At 38.3% G+C, this 27990-nt stretch overlaps 1 protein-coding gene across 2 annotated transcripts; it reads left to right on the top strand.

The window, feature by feature from the left end:
- The first annotated feature begins 617 nt into the window (after positions 1–617).
- LOC129422681 (uncharacterized) lies at positions 618–5020 on the top strand. 2 transcript variants are annotated; one of them, XM_055178726.2, is made up of 7 exons: positions 618–792; positions 1460–1617; positions 2198–2460; positions 2641–2829; positions 3689–3811; positions 3919–4009; positions 4098–5020. In XM_055178726.2, exons 1-7 carry the CDS (start codon positions 702–704, stop codon positions 4134–4136), a joined length of 954 nt encoding a protein of 317 aa, XP_055034701.1. In that variant the 5' UTR covers positions 618–701; the 3' UTR covers positions 4137–5020. The 2 variants fall into 2 exon arrangements, with proteins under 2 accessions (XP_055034701.1, XP_055034700.1); XM_055178725.2 differs by having other exon boundaries at positions 1457–1617; positions 4098–5017.
- Positions 5021–27990: the final 22970 nt, after the last annotated feature.

The raw sequence follows: 27990 nt of genomic DNA, 5'->3' as shown, positions 1-27990 counted from the left end.
AAAGGTCATCATTTAAACACTTAAATCTTTAGTAGTGGCACAAAGTTCATGTCAAATGAACCATTAAATGAAAAATAATGTTAATTTCCTTGGGCAGGTTTTCTATCTCAGAATGTGTGGAATGTGAGCAGGGTCACGGCCTGCTCCAACACGCCTGCGTTTCTGCCTAAAGAAACTATATGTTAAGTTAGATTTTATGAATAATTCAGAGTTATACAAAAACGTGTCCAGGTTACATTGAAGTCCAAAATCAATAATACACAACTATATGTTTCATAAAGATAAATGTATATTTCTATGATTGTTAATTTATGTCTTCTTTAGCATCTCTAAAGAATGCAAAACTTTATAAACTGAAGTAACGTTGGGTTGCACTTCTCTTATTATTGTTTAATCACTTTGCTGATTTACTTTTGTAAATCACTTTGGATAAAACTGCCAAATGCAGAAATGTATAAAACTGCCAAATGCAGAAATGTAAATGTTTAAAAAAAAAATACAATTTTATAAATCTTCATTTATATTGTTGTTTGAGGTATGTTCATGTTAGGTCTTAAAGATTTACTCAGTCTTACGTGGGTCTGTATGAGGTTAAATATTTAAAGGGAGAGAGCGAGTTTTGGCACCCTGAAGCGAAAAAGATCTGTTGTCATGTTTTCAGTACAGCAGTGACGGGCTGAGATCTGATCACATTGGTGGTTATGAGGAGATTTTTTAAAGATAATCGAGATGAAGATTGTGGTCAGATTCAATATCTCACTGCCAAATGCATCCGCCTCTCCCAGGAGAAAGGTAAGACCGATTTAAAGACTTCTAAATGGACACAAGATGAAGAAATTTCTGATGCCGGTACATAAATATTGCTGAATATAGACCTGTAGTATGACCAGTATAGCCGACCAGTAGGATTGTGACAAGTCTTGTGTTGCATTTGTATTTATTCTGCATTCTTATATATTAATTTGCACTATTAATATTCATTGTTAAAATATTTTATTTGCACTGTTTTTATTTGACTTTGTATATATGTTGCAAGTACTTATGCAAAACAAATGTATTGTTTATACATGTGTGCGTGTACAGTCTCAGAAATAAAGGGACAAAAGTTGTCACTGGGATAGTACCCTTTTAAAAGGTACACCTTTGTACCCAAAGAGTGCCTATTAGTACTTCAAAGGTATTTCAAAGATATATATTTGTACCTAAATGGTACATATTAGGGCTTTTTTTAAAGGGTATTGCCCCAGTGACAGCTTTTGTACCTTTATTTTTGACAGTGTATGTCTGTGTGTGTGTATATGTGTGTGTGTGTGTGTGTGCACGTGTGCCTGTGTGTGTTGCAGTAAATGCTGTGCGTGCGTGCATTTGTGTGTGTGTGAGTTGCAGTAGACATTATCTGATCAGTAATGCTGTGCGTGTGTGATCTGATCAGTAATGCTGTAAATGTGTGTTGTAGCAGTGTTGCAGCGAGAACTGCTTGTGTCCAGTGAAAGGCAGCAGGTTCTGCAGGCAGAGATGGAGAGTCTGTCATTGCGCTTATATCATAAGGAGCAACTCTACGTTGAGTTGAGTGTCAAATATGAACAACTGTTGGGAAAATTTCAACATCAGCAGCAGGTATGATCGGACCAAAAATCATCAAATTGTTCCTATTGTCCGGTAAAGCAAAACTGTGGGTACACTGTAAAAAAATGCAGCATTTTTGTCAAATCAACATATATTTTTGTTTCTTTAACTTAAAAAAATAAGTAAAACAATTTCAACTTGATTTTATATGTCAACTTAAAACTTAAAGGCGAGGTGCATGATTTTTAAGAAGCGCTTTGGAAAAAGGTTGGGCTGAGTACCAAAACACACTTGTAGCCAATCAGCAGTAAGGGGCATGTCTACTAGCCGACATCGTTGCCTGGGTTGCGTATGTGTGGGGCGGGTCTATCTAGCGGGGCTTTCAGAGATCATGCACCCCGCCTTTAAAATAGTAGGTTGAATTGACTTGCAAAACCAAGTTGTTTTAACTTCAAGCTGAATATTTTTACAGTGTACTCCAACTAACAGCCCATTTTGATGCATAAACAAAATATGTTTTTACACAAAAAAATTCGAGACAGAATATAACTTAAGATGAAACAGAATTAGGTCATGTGTCCATAATATAGAATTGCAATATACCACGCATGTGTGTTTATGCGATCCACAGACTGATGTCCTCCATCGGCGTTCAGTCTCTGTGACAGAGGACAGGTGGAGAGATTCATCTCTGCTCTGTCTACAACTGGAACAAATGAGATGTGATTTACAGCAGCTGCAGGGCTCAGAGACACAGCTGAAGGGCCTGGTGGACGAGCTGCACCAGGAGGCCCAGCTCAGAGCTCAGGAGACAGAGGTCCTGATGATGCAGCTCCATGACGAGGCACAGTCAAAAACACATCTTACAAAAGATTTAGAAATGCAACTAAACAGGTATGAAGTGAAGTGGGGTATGAAAGTGTTAATGGTCCCTAATTAACACATTTAAAATGTTTTTCATTGTTTTCTTAAGAAATTACAGTGCATTCTGGAATTGTCTTTATGATATGCATGCAGTTCTGCTTTAGATTTTGTCCAAAAGATATTCTTATATCTGTATTTGTGACTGGTCAGTAAATCGCTTGAGCTGGAGGAGCTACAGACGTCCCATGATGCCTTGCAGCAGGAGCTCTGTGATAATCAGAAGATGATGGAGGAACTGCGTCGAGAAAACGCAGAGAGTCTTCACAAACTCCAAGAGATGGCCGAACAGTTTGAGCAAATGTGCAACCAGCAGCGTAGATGGATGTTCTGTGTGAAGAGGTTCATTTTACTTTAGTCATCTTACTGTGTGAAGATACTGTGACTCTCAGTCTATGACTAACACTGTTCGTCATCCATCTTGGAAATGAATGAAAGTTCCCATTAATTATTCCTACTTCTTCAGAGTAAACGAAAGTTTAATGCATTTTAGGAAGGATTGTTCCAGTGCACCTATACAGCCATTGTGAGGGTGGGTGGGTGATACCACAGAAACCGAAAATTCTCGGGCCACCATCATATGTCCAAATATCAGTCAAAACCGTTCTATTTCATCATAAACAATCTGAAAACAGGGCTTTAAGTGTAAAATACTGAACTTTTCCTTTAATGTGTAATTTAATGTTGGGGTCGTACATCTTGACTATAACGTCACAGTTGATGTTATGTTGACATTGGTTTGTTATTCAGTGGTCTTTTGCAAGCACAAGGTTTACATTCGAAGGAGGAAACAAACGCGTTATATCATTAGGCCCACGATATATCATTACCATGTACAGAACTCTGATTCATCTATGTCTAGATAAATACACTTTTACATTCTACGGCACATTTAAAGGCAATTTTCAGATGATGTATAAATCTCTTTTATTCAGAAAATTTACCCTTATGACTGGTTTTGTGGTCCAGGGTCACATATAGAGCTAAATTCATCATTAATAATAAAGCTGTGAGTTCACATTGGAAACATGCCAAATTAATTAATAATTTTAGAGTATGAGATCATTGTCACAATCGTACAAAACTCATGTCACATGTTTATTATTTGGAGAGGAAAAGAGTCGGAGTCCCCAACGAGTCAGTGTGTGTGTTTGTGTGTGCGTGCGTGTGTGTGTGTGTGTGTGTGTGTGTGTACGCACAGGTATAAGGACTGTCTGTCAGGTGAGAAGGAGTCCCTGGAGCAGCAGGTAAACAGGTTACAGGTGGAGTTGGAGGCTGTCAGGAAAACCGATCACATGGATTATCCCAGAGATTCCTGCAGCAGGTATTCTATTCTATTCTATTCTATTCTATTCTATTCTATTCTATTCTATTCTATTCGATTCGATTCTTATTGTGTTCAGCGCAGTTTAATGTTTGTCTGTCTCACAGGTGGGATATTGAGATATCATATCTCCAGACTGAAGTAATCAGATGGAAAGCACTGTATGATGACCTGCTTAACAAACTTACCAGAGAGCAGGTACTTGCGCAGTTTGGTAAAGATGATATTTATGTATTTGGTATTTTCTGACACACACAATCATTTTTAATGTATTTGGTGTTTTTAGGTTCAGCAGGCAGCCGATGGAAACCTTGAGCCCCCGTGAGAATCCAAACCCTGTCAACGGCTTTCAAGATTTAAGATTTCAAGATTTTATTTGTCCGTACACAGTTATACAAATATATAACTTGCAGTTAAATGAAATCTGGTCAACTCTAAAGACTGTGCAAAACATCTTAAAAGACACAATATTAATTCAAATATGCAAAAACTACTAGCACAGTGTTATAAAAATTTATCCTAAATGTTTTCAACAATGTTTGAAATTAAAGAATTTGCAGTTTTAAAAATGTTTCGCCCCTGTTCATCCTTGGCTTATCCTTGGTTTCTGATTTTGTTGCTTGGTGTGTTTGACTTCATGTGGGACTGCGCTGAGCGATTGGCACTTTGAATGCAACACTCCTGCAGTCTGATGTCATACGCCAATCAATGTAAATCTGTGAAGCCACCCCTTATGATTGGTACACAGCAAAAGATAATCGGGCTGATTTTGGGCCGATTTTCCTCCTTCCGACAATCCTAGCTATGTCCTGATTATCTTGATGGTCCTACAGATTATCTTATTAGATTTTCCCTTAAGAGTGTCCGAACCTAAAGAACGTCGGAGGCGCCCCGATCGTGGATCATGTTTAATATTTACGATAAGAAATCCTGATGTGTGGGGGGAACCCCGGGGAAACAAAACAAAACAATATCCAATCAGAAAGCGAGATGATAGAAGACGGAAGCAGTCATGGCGCAGTTGATGCAAAGTGAACTTCTACAGACCATGTTCCCACTATCTCCACATCTTTACCCAAACCATTTTCTTTTTTTGAATTTTCTGTGAAAATCATTCCAAACACTATCATTGAAATTTCTTCCTGCATATCGTCCGCCATGCTTATTCTGAAGTCTCGCGAGATTTTGCGATATTTTCTGTGTTCACAATCGAGACTCTGTATGAAAATCTTTTCATGTATGGTGTGCTGTCTTTGACACATCATGGCACACCACACACTATAGGAGCAAAACGGAGCATTTTTTATCCTCATGTTTGTGATCTATCACATTTTGAAAATCTTATAAGATGTAGAAAATCTTTTGGTGTGTACCCAGCATTAGAAGTAATCAAGACAAAAGTGGACAAAAGAGAAATCAGATGTTAACGGAAAGTGTCTCTCTCGCCAACTTGTGATCCGGTCTACCAAAATGCATCTTAATACCAAGTGTAAACAGGGCCTGACTGTTGAGTACAGATGTCAAACCTGGAGTGATGCATTGTGGGACCGGTGATGTGGTGTTGAGAGATGCGCTAGAGTAAAATAACACGTGAAGTCTGTTTTTCACATAAAGCTTTCATGCTCTCATGCTATGATAATTCATCTGAAGTGCATGATGTCATTATGGCAACTGTGATGCTGAACAACTCTTGTGTTCAGCAGATGAAACTTATACGAGTTTGAAAAAACATACGGGTGAATCTGAAAGAACTGTCTGTATTTGCTGTCACTGAATTATTTCTTTAAATCCTTCCAATCATCTTTAATTAACTGGAAATATAGCACAGGTTTGTAAGAGGGAATAATCTGTTATAAAATCCGTGTCTGTGTGTGGATATTTGCATTGGTATCTAGTGGTCTAGTTTTAGTTATATTAGTGCGTGTGTGCGTGCGTGCGTGTGTGTTTATCATTGTTTCCAGTAGAGGGAGTGATGTCTCAGTAAACTCAGGCCGTTTAAAGCTCATGAACACTCACATTCAGTTGAGCCCAAAATAGCTGCACACATATCTAAACTCTCAGTTGTGCGTTGAAGGCGACGAATGAACCGGAAACATTTTATAGTATTAAGACGACAAAGCTCCATTCATCCCTGAGACTCATAATATTTAATTCATGTAACCTGCAGAAGCCTGTTAGCATCTCTCAAACACACACACGGGCGAACATCGTGCAAAGCAAACACAGCCGTTGTGTAGGATAATATTGTGTGAGTGTGTAATGATATTCACAAAGAGCAATCTGAACTCCTTAAGAGGGATTTCAACAAACTTTTTGAAACACTCAGAACAGTGAAAGTTCAGCCGTTCATCAGTGGACCACTTCCAGCAAGAGGAACACATAGGTTTTCACGGTTGCTTGGACTTACTACATGGCTGCAAAAAACCTGCAACATAAAGGGACTGAACTTTATCAACAACTTCAATCTTTTCTGGAGTCAGAGACAACTATTTAAAAAGGATGGCATCCACCCAAACAGACTGGGTGCAAGGGTGCTAAAGGACAATATCTATTTCTCCCTTCATCATCCTTCAGCAGTGTGTGCCAATCCACTCAACCTGAATGGCACACACACACCTGGACAGAGTATGAATGACCACAGGACTTCTCTTCAGCACCTAAATGGACATGACGTCGACATATCCCACAAGGACAGAGATAACACCACGCAGCCACAACAACCACTGCTCATGGACACAATCTCAGCTGAGTCATGCCCACAGAGCTCACCACAGTCAGACTGTGTCAGATTAGAACTGCTCCAAGATTCAGCACCCAAGGACGACTTTCTGGAAAACAGCCAGGGAAACCAGGACTACATATCACAGCCTCCGGTCACATCAGAGCAACAGGACTCCTCCTCACTAGATATGTCATTCCTCTCTCCAGCATCCCCACTTTTGACCTTCTCCGGAAAAATGGAGGAACTGGTTTATGCTGGAACTAAACTATCCCACTCTATTGCTGCGAGCCCCCAGCTTTCGACCAGAAAACGGCAAGCCCCACAACCACCAAAGCCAGTGGGCCCAGCTCCTCCTCCTCGTCCTGTGAGAGCTCTTCGGTCTCAGACACAACGCCAAGACACACACCCTCCTCCATCTGCTGTAGGTGAACCAAAAACAACTGATAACGGCTCTCAGTGATGTGTGTCGAGTTTCTGCTATGAAAATACTAATACTTTCAATTGTATACATAAAAAGCAGGAACTCAGTGTACCTATATCTTTCTCTATTTCTGTTTTAGTACATGATAGAAAGCCTAAGGCTGCATCAAACCGTGTGGCAAATCAATCTAATCTGCTGCCTGTGATATATCAAACTAAGATATCTGTTAGGGAAAAAATTAGTACTGTTAAGTTAGCACTTTTAAACATCTGTTCACTTAAAAATAAATCACTTCTAGTCAGCGACTTAATAACCACAAACAACCTGGATTTTATGTTTCTAAATGAAACATGGCTAGAAGAAAGCTACAGTGCAACAGTCCTTAATGAAACAGCCCCTCCTAGCTTTACATTTATGAATGTCTGCAGAAATGCTAGGAAAGGGGGAGGTGTAGCTTCTCTTTTTAAAGATGTCTATCAATGTAAGCAAGTGTCATTTGGGAATTACCTGTCCTTTGAATATCTAGGTATTGTGTTGAAAGGTACCCCACGCATTCTACTGATCATTATTTACAGGCCCCCAAAATACTCTCCAGCATTTGTTGAGGACTTTACAGAACTGTTATCAATGATTTCCTCAGAGTTTGACTGTTTTGCTCTTGCTGGAGATTTTAACATTCACATAGATAAGCCAGACAGTATTATGGCAAAAGATGTCACAGCTGTTTTAAATACTTTTGATCTGACTCAACATGTACATGGACCCACACACAATCGTGGACACACTCTAGATTTAATTATCAGTAAGGGTTTAAACATTTCATCAATTGTTATTAAGGATGTAGCACTGTCTGATCATTTCTGTATTTTCTTTGATATAATAATCTCTCCTACTATTGAAACTAAATCTGTGTCTGTCAAAAAGAGATGCTTAAATGAGAACACCAGTGTGCTATTTATGAAGGCTATATCTTTAACACCAAGCATATCTGCAGACTCTGTTGATTTTCTCCTTGATTCCTTTAATTCGAAAGTTAAGAGTGTAATCGATGATATTGCTCCTGTGAAAGTCAGGAAGAAGAATGGCAGGCAAAAATCACCTTGGAGAAACTCAACAGAGGTGCAGAATATGAAGAGACAATGCAGAAAAGCTGAGCGCATGTGGCGGAAGACAAAACTTGTAGTCCATTATCATATCTATAAAGACAGCCTTCGTGCTTTCAGTGTGGAACTAGGCAAAGCTAGACAGACATTCTTTTCAAATATTATAAACAACAACATAAATAACACACGCACTCTTTTTGCTACTATAGAGAGACTAACAACCCCCCCAAGTCACATTCCTAGTGAAATGCTCTCAGACAGCAAATGCAGTGAGTTTGCTAACTTCTTCTCTGAGAAAATCAATAATATCAGAAAGGTGATCAGTACATCCTTGAGCTGCGCCGGGGTCGGACAAGTCAGATCACAACATCAGAAAGTAGTTACGATGTCTGATTTCGAAGCAGTTGATGGTAAAATTTTGAAAGAAATAGTACAGCATCTTAAAACATCAACCTGCGCCCTTGACACACTCCCAACATCTTTTTTCAAAAGTGTCCTTAACTGTTTAGAAGCAGATCTCCTAAAAGTGGTAAATTCATCACTTAACTCTGGCACTTTTCCAAAGTCCCTTAAAACTGCAGTTGTTAAGCCCCTCCTGAAAAAGAGCAACCTAGATAACACTGTATTGAGCAACTACAGACCAATCTCAAATCTTCCTTTCATAGGCAAGATCATTGAAAAAGTTGTTTTCAATCAGCTGAACAAATTCTTAATTTATAATGGTTACTTTGACATTTTTCAATCTGGTTTCAGACCACACAACAGTACAGAGACAGCGCTCATAAAGATAATAAATGATATTCGCCTCAATACAGACACAGGCAAACTATCAGTGCTGGTGCTACTCGACCTCAGTGCTGCTTTTGACACTGTCGATCACAACATACTTCTTGACAGGCTGGAAAACTGGGTCGGGCTTTCTGGGATGGTCCTAAAATGGTTCAGGTCATACTTAGAAGGGAGAGGTTATTATGTAAGTATAGGTGGCCATAAATCTGAGTGGACATCCATGACATGCGGAGTCCCGCAAGGCTCAATTCTAGCGCCACTCCTGTTCAACCTGTATATGCTCCCACTAAGCCAAATAATGAGAGAGAACCAAATTGCCTATCACAGTTATGCAGATGACACTCAGATCTACTTAGCTCTATCCCCTAACGACTATAGCCCCATTGACTCCCTGTGCAAATGCATTGATGAAGTCAACAGTTGGATGTGCCAAAACTTTCTTCAGTTAAACAAAGAGAAAACTGAAGTCATTGCGTTTGGAAACAAAGATGAAGTTCTCAAGGTGAATGCATACCTTGACGCTAGGGGTCAAACAACTAAAAATCAAGTCAGGAATCTTGGTGTGATTCTGGAGTCGGACCTTAGTTTCAGTAGTCATGTCAAAGCAATAACTAAATCAGCATACTATCATCTCAAAAATATCGCAAGAATTAGATGCTTTGTTTCCAGACAAGACTTAGAGAAACTTGTGCATGCTTTTATCACCAGCAGGGTGGATTATTGTAATGGCCTCCTCACTGGCCTTCCCAAAAAGACTATTAGACAGCTCCAGCTCATTCAGAACGCTGCTGCCAGAATTCTGAGCAGAACCAGAAAATATGAACACATCACACCAGTCCTCAGGTCGCTACACTGGCTACCAGTTACATTTAGGATTGATTTTAAAGTATTATTAATGGTATATAAATCACTCAATGGACTAGGACCTCAATACATTGTTGATATGCTCATTGAATATAAACCCAACAGGTCACTCAGATCATTAGGATCACGTCAGCTAGAAATACCAAGGGTTCACTCAAAGCAAGGAGAGTCAGCTTTTAGCTATTATGCCAGTCGCAGCTGGAACCAGCTTCCAGAAGAGATCAAATGTGCTCCAACAGTAGCCACATTCAAATCCAGACTCAAAACACATCTGTTTAGCTATGCATTTACTGAATGAGCACTATGCTGCGTCCGAACTGATTGCACTATATTTTATATGCACTATTTTAATTATTTTTATTTCTCTTGTTTTTATTCTTATTTTTATTTTTAAAAGTTTTATACTTGTATTCCTGTTTTATTCTTTTTCATACATTTAAACAGTTTTTATTAAAATCACATTTATTTTCTTTTAATTGATATTTAAAATTCATGTATATTTGATTTTTTGTTTTCTCATTTCTATGTAAAGCACTTTGAATGACCTTTGTGTATGAAATGTGCTATACAAATAAACTTGCCTTGCCTTGCCTTGCCTTGCCTAAAGACAGAAATATTGCTCTTTTATACACCAGGTGAAGTATATGTGCTGACAGATGTAAGCTGCGCTGTTTCCTCTGCTACATTATTTTGTACGGGCAGAGCAGAGAAATCAGACCTGAGGCTGCTGTCGTGTGCTCGTGCCGTATCTGACAGCATCACACATAATGTAATTTGGGTTTGAACCTGTGACTGTAGTGCCTAGATGTTAAAGGTCACATATTATGCAAAATCCACTTTTACAAGGTGTTTGGACATAAATGTGTGTGAACACAACAACCCTACAACAAAAATACTAACCCTTTTCTAATCCTTATTAAACCAAAGCAGTCCCATTAGACATGCTGTTTTGATTTCTTGTTAATGTGATGTCACACTGATAAAGCCTTGTCTTACTGGTTAATTTTACCCAAAAGCTTTTCTAAATGTTTGTTAGCACATTGTGGCACTAATGCGGCTGAAGATACTATTGTCTCAGACTGTATTCACAGGAATAAGATCTATTTGAACTAAAAGCGCCGTTTATTTTGATAAGGGAGTGAGGAGCTGTAGTTCATTCGCATTTAAAGGTACACACACGAAAACAGCACTTTTTGGCTCCCACACAAATTTTGGACATGCTATAACAAATGATCTGTGGAAAGCTGAAACTTCATAGACACATTCTAGGCACACATGAGACTTATATGACATAAAAAGACATAATAGTTGCTCTTTAAAGTCAATAAAATACTGACAGTGGAGATTTTCTTGTTTAAAGTAATTGAGTTGCAGTGCCATCATTCATCAGCCATCATTGACTTATTCTAAAAGTTTCTAACTCCATATTATTCATTCTGACTCATGAATAAAATAACCTATGATGTCATTTCTTGTGTTTGTTTGTTTGTTTGTGTTTGTTTAATCACAAACAAAATTAAGGAATTCTTAAATGAAAAGCATCTGTGAAATGAAAAATGGAGGATGAATGATGTGAGAACGATATCTCTGGTATCATATCAAAAAGATTTAAGGATTTCGCAGATACAATATCTTGTTCATACTTGTATTTTTATATACAATATTTAAACATGTAAGAAAAACACCTGTTTAAAGTATAGTAATATGCCCCCCGAAACCTATTTTCAACCCAGCTCTGGGTCAAAAAGGGACAAACCCAGAAAATTTTTCTATCTGACCAAACAATGGGTTAAAACAACTTAGCATAGGTTAAATTACAGCCCAATGGTTTGGGTTCATCCCTTTCTGACCCAAAATAACCCAGCATTTTTTTTAAATGTTGCTTTTATTTATGACAGATATATGATAGTTTTGCCAGCTGTCACTCATAAGTCGTTCTGTACTGTCTGGATTTCTATAAACAGTTCCAGAAGGTCCGGACAGGTCAACAGAGACTCTTCAGGTAAAGTGTGTCTGGTACTCATTCACCTACTGACCTCTTCCCTGACCTTAGTCCACAAGCAACAGTGTTTGAAGGTCAAAGGTCACCTCCCACATTACACTGATGCAGCAGTGACGTCACAGCGTTAACATGCGTGTGAAACGACCGTCGGGAGTAAACATTCCAGAAACACATTGCTGCCGGTGTGCTTGGATATAAAAAAAGTTTGACAACATGAAACTCTGCAGACCAGAATGATTTACATTTTAAAAAAGATAGAGATGAAGTATTTGCTTCTGGGGATTATTAAACAATAGCGTGTTACCACGCTAGATTTTAAATGGAATTTACAGAACTAAAGAATATAAAATATTCTTTTTGAGTCAAGTCATATTTATTTATATAGTGCTTATTTACAATCTTGCATTGTTTCAAAGCAGTTACTAAAAAGAAGGAAAAAAACTACAAGAAAAATGGGAAAGATATTAAATGCATAGTATTTAAAGTACAACAAATGTTATTATTACCCTCATAAATAGATTATAATATATTATACCACAGGGCTGTTAAATGCTTTATTCTGATTGGTTGAGAAATGTCATGGGTATGCATTATTTTTCAATAAATGCACATTTGAGCTGTCAAATGTTTAAAAATAACCACCAGAGCAATGTCTGTCGTAACCGTGGTATAAGTAAGAAATAATTGACGATGGGTCATTGAATTATAAGAAAATAATGCACACCCAAGGTGGTTATTTGCGGAGTGCCGTTACACCGTGGGTGTGCATTATTTTCAAACAATTCAAAGGACCGAAGTCAATTATTCTGCTTATACCACGGTTACCACAAACATTGATCTGGTGCTTATTTTGAGACATTTGAAAAGTTAGGTGTGTGGTTATCGAAAAAGAATGCATACCCATTAACAGAATATAGCATTTAACAGACCTGTGGTATAAGTGGAATAATTGACTCCGGTCCTTTGAATTATTTAAAAATAATGCACACCCATAGTGTAATGACACCCTTCGTGCCGTGCCGCATTACCACCTTAAGTGTGTGCACAATATTTTCGAAAAATTCGTCAAATATTCCTCAAATAAAACTGTATGTGCATTTCTTCGATTATCGTATATTTAGTCAACAGATGAGTAACATGCATTATATATTTAACTAGACATGCCTTTCTATCTTACGTGGGAATAGCCCTTAAAATAATATATTATATTGTAAGTTTTACTGTGCGTTAGACGCAAATGAAGTGAATAAATTGCGCTATTCACGCATAATTGGATGCTTGTACATTTTGAGTTAACTCGCACGAATACACTCAATTTGCCAGCTTTAGCGAGCTTCTAGTCTCAAATTGAGTAGACCTCCTCACTCACTTTCTTCCAACCAAGATTGTCCACATACAGCGACAATGATTTTTTCCTCCATTGTTGTTTCATATTTCTGCCTCCGCTCGCTATGTCGTAATCACGTCACTAGAGCAAGCTCCTGATTGGTTAACGCGGCACAAACATCCGACAAAGTTCAGTCAATTTGCGCCGCATGATGTCTATTGCGTCATTGCATTGACTAATGCCGCTTTTCCATTGCACAGTACCCCACGGTTTGGTTTGGGTCAGCTCACCTCACTTTGGCTTGGTTAGCTTTCCATCGAGTTTAGTAACACTTCGTAGTGGGAGGGATTATAGGCGTGTCTTTATATTTGTGCTGCCTACTGCTGTGACATCATAAAAGTGAGAGCGTTGTTGGAATGCTATACATCCCCATACATTCATTTAAAGAGTTCACACTTACAAATAAGTCAGATAGAATTAATGATATGCGTATTTGGCGTGCTGTCCGAGGAGAGGGCTCTGAGCTCGGCATTTGGCCCGAGCCCGGAGCACTCCTCAACAAAGAGAGGGCTCCGGGGTCTGTATTAGGCCCGAACCCAGAACACCCCCCCCGTATTCAGGTTAGGAAGTAACCAAGTAAGTGTGTGGAGACGGGGTGGTGGAGGGATGCTAAGAACTATCGAAGAACGTAGGTGAGTTGGCTGCATGTTTATATATATGCTTCCACTGATGCCGATCAGGTGGACGCCTGATTGCTGATTGTTGACAGCTGGTCGTAATTACTAGATCGATTGGCAGATTATTTGAACGTGCTCCTCTCTAACTTTGTTTCTCAGTACGCCACAAAATTCAAATCGGTCACCACAAATAGATGTTTGCACATCGTGTTTATCACTACATGTGTCTCACATGACAGTTTCTGTACAAATACCCGTGGCGTATAAGCATATATGCAGACGTGCGCATCGCGAATGTGCCCCCACAAACTGCAAGTCTGGAAAAAACTGGTATGGTGCTCCTGATTCTCAACCTGTGGATGGTTTTCATCGCTTAAAGCTTTTACATTATAGCGATGCTGTTAGTGACGATTCTCTCAGACCAATCAGTAATATACAGTGTTTTTGCGTCACGTTTTGGCTTGGGTCGCTTGGAACCCCAACCGAGGTGGTACTAAAAAAAGTATCGGGTACTACGTACTGCACCCATTGGAAAAGCCCCCAAAAGTAAGCTGACCCGACCCAAACTAAACAGTGGGGTATGCAATGGTAAAGCACCATTAATATGTAAATCACCTGCGCTTAACGCTTCATTCATGTCGAGTGTGAATGCACCATTATATTACCTAAATAATTCGCATTAATGACATGAATACTAACGTAAAGAAACTGAGAAATAGCAGCAAAGTTGAAAATGTCTGTACTACATTTGTACTGTCTAAAATAAGTACATAATTTGTATTTATTTCATATTTATTTGTACTTATAATATGTATATATGATATTAGTTTTTTATATACATACATACAGTATAGCTACGAATGTTTTTCGCCCAAATGCTAAAGTGTGGTTACGGCCTTGGATATAAAATGACAAATACTTTATCCTGGCTGATTTTGAACAGTATGCCGCCTTCAAAATCCCCAGTTAGCCCTTGTGGTCCCAATGGACACACAAGAATGATTGTCCACATCAAGTGTTATTTGTGTGCTCCTGTGTCGGTCTGTTGCATGTTCAGGACAACAGGAATTTGCCTTTAGATGCACGTTAGATGAGAACATTTAACAAACATCTGCTCGCAATTATTAATCCATCACCTTCAGTACACGTGTCTCTGTGCGATGATGTCGTTTTCATACCGAGCCATAAAATTCAAATGTAAGGAAATAATTTAACATGCAGAATTAGCTAAACCCTCGTGCATTTACTCGCTTCTCTTTATGGCGTCTGAATGATGTTTCTGACGTTGTTCTCGACTGCCGCCCCATTGAGAGATTCATGCACGCATGGATTTTATGAGCAAACTCGTGAAGGAAACCTCAAGATTCAAGACCACCAAGATTAATGTTCAGGCTCTGAGGGTCTCCATAACGGCCTGTGCCAGATGCTGAAAGGAACATTGTGTCGTCGGGCCAACACTATAATTTACTGCTGGAAATATACAAATGTGCAATAAACGTACAATCACCAAACTTTCACACTGAATTATTACGGCCCGACGATTACAATAATCCAAAGTTGGCATTAAAATGTATATAATTCTGTGTAATGTTTGTATTTGAGTTTAATTTATTTGTGAATCTCATACTGTGAGTGAATGCTCACTTATAAACTGTAATGTTCGCATGAGTGTTCTTGCTCAAACTATGGTTATGTTTTACACATAGAATTTATAAAACGTGATCTGAATTTAGGTCCAGCTTCCTCGTTTCAAGTTACGGACAATACCGTGACATGAACACATGCATTTATTCTTATGTGAAATGAATTTTCATGAGGTGAATAAAACGGTCTGAATAATATGAGTTTAGATGCGAAACCCTCAAAGTGCGTCTGACATGTTTTCTTGTAAATCAGCTTTTTTATCAAGGCCTTATGTTTATGTTCAGTAACTGAAATGCCTTATTTTCACAAATGTCCCTTAGTCTTTCATTAGTATTTAACAAATTTAACTGTCTTTTGCTGCAAAACCCTCTAAGTGCATTCAAGCTTTTTTGTGAAAACCCTCAATTTGTTTAGACAAGACATAAACAAATTCACCAAAGATGCAACATAATGCTGCGTTAACACCAACTGCGTTCCAGGCATCAAAATTGCGTCTACCACGCCTAGTTTGCCGCTTGAACAGTTTGAATGCATTCAAGCAAAGTACACACGCGGAAAAAGCAAGTATTTGACGCGCGTCAAAGGCAAAATCCGCTTCTTGTGGGAGGGGCAAGTGCTATGCATTTGTCTGTTTGCAGGATGGCTGATGTTGATTGTGCATTTATCGACAGAGTTACCGGTTTGTATTTAGTCACCTTACTATAGGGGGAAAATAAATGGCACGGGTCGATAAACGTCACGTGACTCAAAAGTGAAATTTGTATTACAACTTACCAGGTTGCCCAGTGTCCAAGCGAGGTCCTTTTTATTCCTGTCTCTATAGAAATAAGAACTTGTGTCGTATAGCTCCGGGTGACTGCTCACGGACAATATCAAGCGTTTCTTCATGCTGAATGAGTGACTCCGGGCCGGGCTGCCGCCACAGCAGCAAGCAGGCTCCTGATTGGTTAATGCGGCGCGAAAATCCGGCAAAGTAAAAATTTTTCAATTCGGGCGTCAGCCGCTCAATTCGCGTGAACTAGACGCGCAAATGAGGCGGAATTGCATCTACTGCGCCGCGCCAAACACCTCATCCGCGCCGTGAGACTTCCAGACGCGCGTCAAAGCGTCTTCACATTAAAATCACTCGCGCTTGACGCCTCTACCGCGGCTGATGTAAACGCAGCATAACACATTGCAAATAATGAGTCAGAATTCAAAAGGTAAAAATTAAGAAACTGAACCACACCTTAGGGGGCGCTGTGATGCATATGACTGCCACATTCGGGTGGTATTCAGGTCCAAGTGCTTACAAGGGACTTAAATTTGAATGTGATCCACGTTCCCTTCACTTTCATCTGCCGTGCACTTTGAGGACTTTGCTGAAAAATTAATATGCCGTTTAACGAATTCTGCCAACAAACCGCTATTTTAAATTGGCTGGGATTAAAGGAATAGTCCACTAATTTTCAATATTAAAATATGTTATCACCCCAACCAAGAATTGTTGACACATCCCTCCATCATCTGTGTGCGCGCACGCAAGCGATGGAGCGCGCTGTGACGCTTCTATAGCATTTAGCTTAGCCCCATTCATTCAATGGTACCATTTAGAGATAAAGCTCCGGCGCTTGCGTGCGCGCACGCAGATGGTGGAGGGATGTATCAACAATTCTTAGTTAAGGTAATAACATATTTTGATGTTGAAAATGAGTAGACTATTCCTTTAAGCGGACTTGAAGCGAAAGTATTTGACAAACGTATAATATGTGCCGAAAGCATTCAGTTAAAAGGGGCATATCATGAAAATCTGACTTTTCAATGTTTAAGTGCTATATTTGGGTCCCCAGTGCTTTTATCAACCTAGAAAGTGTGAAAAAGAGCAACCCAGTAACTTAGTTTTGGTAAACCATTCTCTGCAATCATGTGAAAAAATAGGTCATTTAAATTTGCCTCCCCTTGTGATGTCAGAAGGGGATAATACCGCCCCTTAATCTGCACTATCCAACCACGGCACTGCAATTAATTGCAGAGATCAGCTCATTTGCATTTAAAAGGACACACCCAAAATTTTGCTAACACCTAGAAAGTGGCAATTTTAACATGTTATAATAAATTATCTATATGGTATTTTGAGCTAAAACTTCACAAATTTACTCTGGGGACATCAAAGATTTATTTTAAATCTTTTAAAAGTCTTGTGAAATGTCCCCTTCAATATATATTTTTTCTTTTTGGACAGATGTGATTTGCATCTGAGCGCTTCGTATATTTTTACAATCTCTATAAGAAAGTCTATATTTGTTTGTAAGAGCTCACAAGGTCATGTGATGCTTAACCTCAGACTAGAGAACAAACAGCTGATGTTTCAAACATTCACATAAAGTCAAGCATCAGTTGCAGAACGTCAGTGATGTCTAAACACAACAACACAAACACTTATCTATACAAACACAACACATCTGACAACTCACAGATCACACACAGTGTACATTCTTTCTAGGTTGTGTATAGTGAATACGCTCTTATATTTGTTAGTTTAGCGTACACGCTCGCAGATCAACACCCACATACTGTCATCCAAGAAGACCACAGACCTCTGGCATCTTCTGTGAGAACCCCGTGTTAATGTTCTCCACTTTAATAACAGAGGAACAAACACACAGCGTTCATTCAGAATAAAATATGTGTGTTAGTATTCTTCATTTCACTCGGTAACACCACAAATTACAGGTTAGCGGAGGCGCTGGAACTGATGTTTATGTTTTTGGCGAGCGCTTGAGGTCGTCTCGTGTTTGTTTGTTGACAGATATGTGTTGTTAGTTTTCTTACAGACTCATGGATCGGGATCGATGTGTTTCCACAGATTCTGATGAGAAAATACTGAAATGGGAGAATCTGCTACTTTAAGTGTGGAAATACAGACCACCCGTGGGAGAAAGAGAGAGAGAGACGACAACAACGTCTCATTCTCCTGCTGTTGGTCTCCTCCTGTAGAAGTCGAAGGACTTCCTGGGGAATTACCAGTTTGACCTTTAAACTCTTAAACTGGAGCTTGCTTGTTTTTTTTCTTTCTAACAATCTGTAATTGCCATGATACTCTGCCTCTTTTTCCTCCTGTGCTCCGCACCTCCCTCCCTTTGGAAGCACGAGCTGAACAATGTCTCATTCTCTTGCTGGACGACTCCATTACGACCTGAGAGAGAGAGAGAGAGAGAGAGAGAGAGAGAGAGAGAGAGAGAGAGAGAGAGAGAACCACAAAGTATCACATGACTTCAGATGATTCGAAGATTAGTATATGAATCATATACATTACTTTTCTGTTACTTTTCAAATGGGCTTGGAACGACATGTGGGTGAGTAATTGATAGCAGAGGTTTAATTTTTGGGTGAGCTGTCCCTTTAAGAAAGATAAACCAGATGTATAACTTCACTAAAGCAGAAAAACAGAAACACCAAAATGAAACTCCTGAAAACTCTGCTGGCAGATCGGATCCGAGTCGTGAAGAAACTGTCAGCCTTGTAGTTCTTCTCCTGCTAGGACACCGAAAATCCTGCATGTTTATCTTCATACTAACTGCTTTCCTCTCCTGGCATGGGGTGAGACGCCCAAACCTCACCACATGTGAGTGATCCGTGCGCAGTGCATTGTGGGAAGGCGGCCATCGTTCAATCAAGTGTGGTTTCGTACCAAACCATGATTTAACGTGCAAAATATTTCAGATGCTGTTGTGTTCAGAAACGTCTGTTGGAGAAGGAAAAAACCAAAACCGCATTATGGACCTTGAATTTATTGGTCTGAAATCATCTTCATGTGAGCAGATTCCTAAACTTACTCAGAGAACCTTGAGAGGAACCTGTGAGTGTGTGTGTTTGGTAAAAAGCGCTATTAATATGGACTATGTCTGGATTCGTTATTTTAAAAGCTGCCTGGACTATGATACAGTTGTTCTCAAACTTTTTCAGTGTGCAGCCCCCTTGCGTTCGGTGCTTCCCTTCGCCCCCGCCCAAAAAACATAAAACTGGGGCCCCCTGGGCACCATCTCACGGCCCCCATTTTGAGAACCAGTGCTTTAATACTTTATATTTGCCTTCTACTACTAAAATCCATTGATAGAAACACATTCAATATTTTTTTATTTAATAACTTTTAAAATCCCAACATGTAATACTCATTTTAACCTGTGGAGGCCGCCATTATGTTTCAGGCATATTGAATTCTGAGTAGGTGACTTGTAATGGTTGTTGCATAATATTACTACAGTTTACAATAGTAAGTACTATGGTATTTACTACAGTACTTTAGTTTTTTTAACTCTTTTCATTTGCATTAAAAAAAGTGTTTGTGTCGGAGCCGATGGTGTGGTGGGCAGCGCTCCAACATGTGGTGCTTCTGCACTTTCAGCGACACGGGTTCAATTCCGGCTCGTGGTCATTTGCCGATCCCACGCCCCTCTCTCCTCCCTGTGCTGTCCTGTCCTCTCCTCAATCACTGTCAAAATAAAAAAAAAGCAAAATGGCCAAAAAAAGTGTTTGTGATGAATTTTTATGTTAATCTGCAATACCGCGATTATTCACTAGTTGGCACACTCACCCAATTTATGAAAAACTGAAGCCAAAATGTTATTTACTAATTTTAAACTCTGTGTATGTTTTGATATTCATTCTGAATCTGATCTCTAACAAAATTCCTTCACAAAAATGCAATTATTTCAGATTTTTGCTAAAAAATTACTTTTAAAGAAAAATTCCCATATTTACGAGTTTATAAGCAGAGGAAAAATGTAGATAGGATGAAATGTTTCTTTTCCCGTTTTGTTTGTTTGTTTGAAAGCAGAGGTTCTTTCATTTGATATATTTGTATGTTAATAAATTTTATTTTTTATTTTATTTTATTTAGTTATAAAAATTTTCCTGGAAGGCAAAATTGTTGAAACTTTGTGAAAATCACAAAAAATGCTGACGGGCAACTTTTCAAAAAATGGCTGCCGGGGGAATGAGTTAATGTGAAAATGTTTACCCTCCAATCTTTTATTTATATGTTTTCTGTATTATTCATCATTTATGTTACTTTCTAGTTCATATTGAAAGGGCTGAACAGAAGACGTTGACGTTCTTGTTTTTTTTAATTGCACGCAGATGTCCACCTACCGCTACTTATATACCTTATTCACACAGCACTTTGTTCTCGAAAATTTTTGTAAGAATAGACAGAGAGGTTTCTCGTGAACACAAACATCCTGGAAATGTTTTTGGATCACTCCCGTAAAGAGGGCCTAGTTACAGTAGTGTGAACAAGACGCAGAAACAATGCTGTAAGGGGCGTGCCATTGCAACAAGAAGTTATGGTTCAGCTCTATGACACAGGGATTTAAAAAGGGATAAACATTCACGATGAGAAATGTTGGCAAACTGGACTGAAGCATAGATTAGGAAGCTTGACACCATCTTGCAACTTTTTGACATCATGCAACTTTTAAACATCATGCAACTTTATGACATCATGCATCTTTTTGACATCATGCAACTTTTTGACATCATGCAACTTTTTGACATCATGCAACTTTTTAACATCATGCAACTTTTAACATCATGCAACTTTTTGACATCATGCAACTTTTTGACATCATGCAACTTTTTAACATCATGCAACTTTTTAACATCATGCAACTTTTTGACATCATGGAACTTTTTGACATCATGGAACTTTATGAAATCATGCAACTTTATGACATCATGCAACTTTATGACATCATGCATCTTTTTGACATCGTGCAACTTTTAAACATTGTGCAACTTGTTGACATCGTGCAACTTTTTGACATCATGCAACCTTTTGACGTGCAATTTTTTAAAATCGCGCAGCTTTTTTAATCGTGCAACTTTTTGACATTGTGCAACCTTTTGACATCGTGCAACTTTTTTAAATCGCGTAACTTTTTTAATCGTGCAACTTTTTGACATCGTGCAACTTTATGACATCGTGCAACTTTATGACATCATGCATCTTTTTGACATTGTGCAACTTTTAAACATCGTGCAACTTGTTGACATTGTGCATCTTTTTGACACCTTGCAACCTTTTGACATTGTGCAACTTGTTTAAATCGTGCAACTTTTTTAAATCGTGCAACTTTTTTAATCGTGCAACTTTTTGACATCATGCAACTTTTTAACATCATGCAACTTTTTAACATCATGCAAGTTTTTAACATCATGCAACTTTTTGACATCATGCTACTTTTTGACATCATGTATTGCGATGTAAACAAGATGATAGCCTCCGAGTGAAAATATTTTTTGAAGTTTATTAAAACTATAACATTCGTACTATTTCTAATTTCACATTCATATAGCCAAGCCCACTATTCATTTATTAAGCCATACATGTGTTTATAGTCGGGGTCCCTTTTAAGACAGCTCGGTGTGCGAGTAATAAAGTCCAGAGTGCAAATCCAGCACATTTACAATGTAAAAATCTTGTATATTATGATAGTAATATAATCTAAAAATAATCTAACATTTCAACCTAGTGACCAAATGTATTGGATCTGATGTTTAAATTAAGTGGAGATTTATGAGTGTATGATTTGGCCTGAGAATATTTCTCAATTACATAATTAAGGTAACCGCACAGAAAGAATGTGCAGGACAATTACAAACCCACAGCGATGTGATACACAATCACCAAAATTCACTCTCTGACTGCGTTTGAGGATCAGCAGATGTGTTTAGCTTTGCCACTGCACACATGGACACCTTTAATGTGTTTGCATGGTATGTAAGTGATTTTGTCTTTAATATGTCTTCAGACTTGCGGTGAAGGTTCAGCTACTCCTTTCCTTTTGCAGGTCTTCATTTAATGCTCAGGGCTGGAATAAATGAAGGAAACAGTAACGCTAAACATTGCAGATAAACTAAAAGATTTTCCAAAACTTCACAGTGTTCTTATTAGCAGGTCTGGGACTGAAGACTTCTATTTTAGACACATTGAACTGACTAAATGCAAACAAATATCTCATTTATAAATGAATGACCAGATTAAAGATCTTTGCACACTAAAGTCCGAAATACTGCAAGTATACCTTGCATACTGAGTGAGATGCATTGCGAAATAATTCTAATGTTTAGATAACTTAACCCTTGTGCATTGTTCAAATTTACTACCCTTTCGTGTTGTTAGTGGATGAAAACATCCACTAAATTCAACGGCTATAAAAATTTATCAGATGAATATTTTTTTCCAAATTTTTTTACATAAATCTGTTAATCAACCGCAGTACTGATCAAAACTACCAAATCTTCACAAAAATTCCATGATTTTAACTCCTTAATTGCCAAGTTTATAAGTGGTGTCACTGATTTGGGGAAAAAACACACACAAAATTACAGATTTTCAATATAAAAAGTGATTGTAACCTGGATTTTTTTTTTACCTTTTTCATAGTCTTGGGCATGACAAAGATTGGTAAAAACATTGGCTTTGAAGCATTTTTAGTTTTTGTGTAGCATCAGTTTTTATTTTTTTTCTCTCTCATTTATTGTTAGTGGCTGTTTTTGCCCCATTGACTTCCATTATAACCAAATTTTTTGATTACAGAGCTATGACACCTTTTTATCATACATTTTTCAATGTTGGTGTTTTTTCCTTTTGCTAAGAGGTCAAATTTGTCACTTTTACTGTTGATCACCATGTGGCACTATTAACCCTTTAGTAGCCCGGTGCAAAAACAAAGCTTAATTTCTGGCTTGTACGTTGTGTTTTATGGAGTATAACTCCATAATAAAAGCATATTTGTGTGTGTGTGTGTGTGTGTGCGTGCGTGCGTGCGCGTGCGTGAAAAAAATATTTTCTGTAAAAATCTTCTCTGCATTAGATTTCTGAACATCATCTATTATGAACACAAAAACAACTTAAAATAAACTAAACAATGAACTCAACAACACACACACACGCACACATGCACGCACACACACACATACACACACAATAATATGATTTCTTTATGGAATTATACTCCATATAACTCAATTTACAAGCCACAAATTAAGCTCTGTTTTTACATAGGCCTACTAAAGGGTTAATAGTGTCACATGGTGATCAACAGTAAAAATGACAAATTTGACCTCTTAGCAAAAGGAAAAAACACCAACATTGAAAAATGCATGATAAAAAGGTGTCATAGCTCTGCAATCAAAAAATGTGGTTATAATTGAAGTCAATGGGGCAAAAACAGCCACTAACAATAAATGAGAGAGAAAAAAAATAAAAACTGATGCTACACAAAAACTAAAAATGCTTCAAAGCCAATGTTTTTACCAATCTTTAACATGCCCCAAGACTGAGAAAAAGGTAAAAAAAATCCAGGTTACAATCACTTTTTATATTGAAAATCGGTCATTTCACGAGTTTACACGTACATGAAATCGTAATTTGGGTAATTCATATATATTAATTTATGCGTATTTGGCGTGCTGTCAGGGGAGGGGTCCGAGCTCGGAATATGGCCCGAACCCAGAGAACCCCCCCCCTCCCCCTTTAATCACTGGGAGAAGAACCCAGGCTAGAGTGAGGTGATGGGGTGGTGGAGGGATGCTGTTGAACTTGTCGCGGGATAGAGGTGAGAGACGGCTTTATATACCGGTCTTCTCTTCATTGATTGGTTGATTCCCTGAACGTGCGCCTCCCGAACTTTGTCAAAATAAAACTTCATTTTGTGTGTGTTTTTTCCCCAAATCAGTGACACCACTTATAAACTTGGCAATTAAGGAGTTAAAATCATGGAATTTTTGTGAAGATTTGGTAGTTTTGATCAGTACTGAGGTTGATTAACAGATTTATGAAAAAAAATTGGAAAAAATATTACATTTTTATAGCCGTTTTCATCCACTAACAACACGAAAGGGTAGTAAATTTGTACCCACAATATATCGTTGAGTTTTTGAAAAATTTAAAATCATTTTCTTAAAATACATGTAAATATAAGATTTGGCACCAAAAATCATTCCATTTGCTAAAACGGAGAGAAATTTGTGGCAAAATTAAGAGTAAAAAAAAACTTGCAGTGGATGAAAACATCCCCAACAACACATAAGGGTTAAGCACAATACTGTATAATTTTTCGTACACCCTTTGTTTTGAAATCCGTCCCTTACATCCTGTTTTCAAAGCTGTTCTGCAATCATCTGCTACAATCTGTTTTTATGTTTTGTTTGCCATTCAGTGCTTTGTGCTGTGAAATGAAGTGGATCAACTTATCAGACGTCATTCTTAGGGTGACCATACGTGCCATTTTCCCCAGACATGTCCTGGCCAGGATTTCGCGTGTGTAGGAAGTCACATTGGTCAACCGCATACGTCATTGAGGTTTTAAGAGCACCTATGGTCCGATTCATGGTTTTACATTTCCTTTGGTGTGTAAGTGTGTATTAGTACATGTTAACGATGTGCAAAAGGTACAAACCCCAAAGTAAACAATGACGCGAGTTATCGTCTCCAACATAAATCTCTTTTCTTGAACTACAACACATTTGGTGACGAAGACAAGACCAACATTATCATAATTTCTCCCGCTTCAGACTCACAGCTTGCGACTAATGCGACTTCCGGAGGACACACCTGAAATCCTGGCCAGGAGAAAATGGCAGGTATGGTCACCCTAGTCATTCTGGATTTTGAGTTCACTTCTGCGGTGGCTCTGAATCATCAAAACGCCTCTCAAAAATGCTTGCTATGGGGAGACAAAAAAAATGCAGAAAATCAAACCCGATCCGATTTTCTTTATGACGGGCGAATGTTTTGGAGGCAGTGTGTAAACGTTATTGACGCAATGTGAGGTCATATTTAGTTTTTAATGTGCAAAAATTCATGCACTTCTTTAAACATTGACCATCCAAAGAACCATTTGAAATGTTTAAACAGCAAGAACATTAAGAAATCACATGAGCTGGATTTAAACTTGTGTTGCCTGCATGAAAGTCAGAGCACATGATCTTCCCGGCAGGCCACATCCATTTATATCTTCAATCTAATGAGCTGCTGCAGTTTAAAACAAAGAACACGGAAAATGCCACAGTAACCTGAGAATGCTCAGATGCCAAGATATTAGCACCTAGTAAAAATATAACCGGATTTAGGAGTTAATTGCTTTCAGAATGGTCATACACTGTTGCCTATAAAATCAAATGGGGAAAAGCGAAAATCTGCCAGAAACAGAAGATAAGAACACAGCTAAGATGATCATCTGTGGCTTTTTGAATAGTTATCTACACTACCAACCACCTATAATATTGAGCCTGTAGTAAGAGAGAGAGACAGAGAAAGAGAGAGTTATAGACCAATTAACATATTACACAGATCCCGGGCCACCTGCAAAGTACTGAGCGGAAAACCAACAGCCCGATTCGGATCCAATCCTGACACTCCGTTTGGCACTGAGAGACATTAACACACTGCAGCCATTTAAGGGTTTTGAGCCTGTGCAAGCAAAGCCATGAAGAAATACAGATGTTCTCCATGAAAAATACGCTTGCCTTTATTTTTTACTTTTCATTCACATCTTTAAGAAATTGGAAAGATCTTGGCTGAAGAAACTTTCTATCACTTGAGAATAAAATCATTGTTGTATATTAACACCCTTCCCTGATCTGTCCACAGTGAGATAATCTGCTTAAACAAATAATATGATTATATTACGGTCATCTGATCAATACTAACTTTACTTAATTTACTTAAAGGGATAGGTCACCCAAAAGATGAAAATTATGTCATAATTTACTCACCCTTTAAACCTGTATAAGTTTCTTCCTTTTGTTGAACACAAAAGAGATATTTAAAAAATTATGGTAACCACACAGTTCACAGAATTTGTATTTTTATTCTTTAAAGGGATACTTCACCGATTTAGCATTCAGCTTTGTATCTGTAGAAACCCAGCAGTATTACTGAATGACCATGTTTCCCTCCCTCATTTCCCCCTGAGAGGAGAGATATCTGCATTTTGGTTCTGCAAAAAAGTCCTCCGATGATGTAATATGACGATTTTTGCATCATCGGAGGACTTTTTTGCAGAACCAAAATGCAGATATCTCTCCTCTCAGGGGGAAATGATGGAGGGAAACATGGTCATTCAGTAATACGGCCGGGTTTCTACAGATACAAAGCTGAATGCTAAATCGGTGAAGTATCCCTTTAACATCCATCACTGAACTGTTAAAACTAAACAGTAACGGACCAGAATAAAAAGCCATTTGAAGTGCAACATCAAGGTCCTGAGATATGGAGTAGAAAAATCCCACATATAAAACTCCCTCAGTTTGACTCTCCTTATGTAACGCGTATCAAAGCTTTTCCATGCAAGCTGCAGACTGAAGGTGTTCAGGGTGTCGTAATATCGGTCCATCTTACCCGACATGATTTAATGTCGCCCAGCTGCTCCGAAAACGATGTAGCTACTAAAAGTGAAGGGTTATAAACTCAGACTCCTCTCTGTTTTCTGTCTGTGAACTTCTGTTTGATTTGGATTGTTCAAACAACATTGATCTGCTAGTAAATTAGTTTTTATTGCTGTTTTTCAGACGATTTTTTAAATCACAGTGCAGGACGGGGTAAAAGTGCTGCACTGTCAGAAGAATGGTCAAAATGTGACCCTGGACCTGACCACAATAAGTTGCATGTGTGTATTTGTAGCAATAGCCAAAAATGCATTGTACATGTCATCATTATCTATTTTTTAATGCCAAAAATCATTAGGATATTAAGTAAAGATCATGCTCCACGAAGATATTTTGTATATTTCCTACTGTAAATATATAAAAAAATTATTTATCATTAGAAATATGTGTTGCTAAGGACAACTAAAGGCGATTTTCTCAATATTTAGATTTTTACACCAGATTCCAGATGTTCAACTAGTTGTAAATATTGTCCAATCCCAACAAACCATACATCAATTCAAAGCTTATTATTCAGCTTTCAGATGATGTATAAATCTCAATTTTATTGACTTTTATGTTTTTGTGGTCCAGGGTCACGAATGGTCCCAAGGTGGGGGCGGTAACTGGTACCCCTTTAAATGTCCAAATGTGTACCTCTGAGGAATTTATATCAACTCTTTAGGTACAAACGTATACTTTTTAAAATGGTACTGCGCCAGTGACAGCTAGGGACAGGGACGTACTGGGACTGAAATTCAGCCCGGGACTTTAAGATGGAGAGGCCTTTTACGCGAGTGCCCTTGGTGCACAAGCAGGATTTTTTGCAGTTATTTTAATTCTAGTAGTGTTTTTATGGTATGAAGAGAATCAGATTATGCTGAAGACCTTAAAGAAACTTTAGGATAACACCTGCCTCCTCAGGTTGTATAAGCAAGTCACCACTGCACTAAACACAACCAGGTCAGCAAAACCCAATCTCGAACACATAAGTCACAGTATACTGCTAACTACCAGCATGTCATGTGTACAGTCAGTTGGAGTGATAGAATTGTTACAAATACTCACACATACACTCTCAGAAATAAAGGTACAAAAGTTGTCACTGGGACAGTACCCTTTCAAAAAGGTACACCTTTGTACCCAACGAGTGCATATTAGTACTTTGACCTGCCAAAATGTACCTTTAAAGGTACATATTTGTACCTAAATGGTACA

Source organism: Misgurnus anguillicaudatus, chromosome 16 (assembly GCF_027580225.2).
Source record: "Misgurnus anguillicaudatus chromosome 16, ASM2758022v2, whole genome shotgun sequence".
In the NCBI taxonomy this organism is placed as follows: Eukaryota; Metazoa; Chordata; class Actinopteri; order Cypriniformes; family Cobitidae; genus Misgurnus; species Misgurnus anguillicaudatus.
The sequence above is the reverse complement of the archived record's forward strand: the minus strand, read 5'-3'. Positions and strand labels throughout refer to the sequence as shown.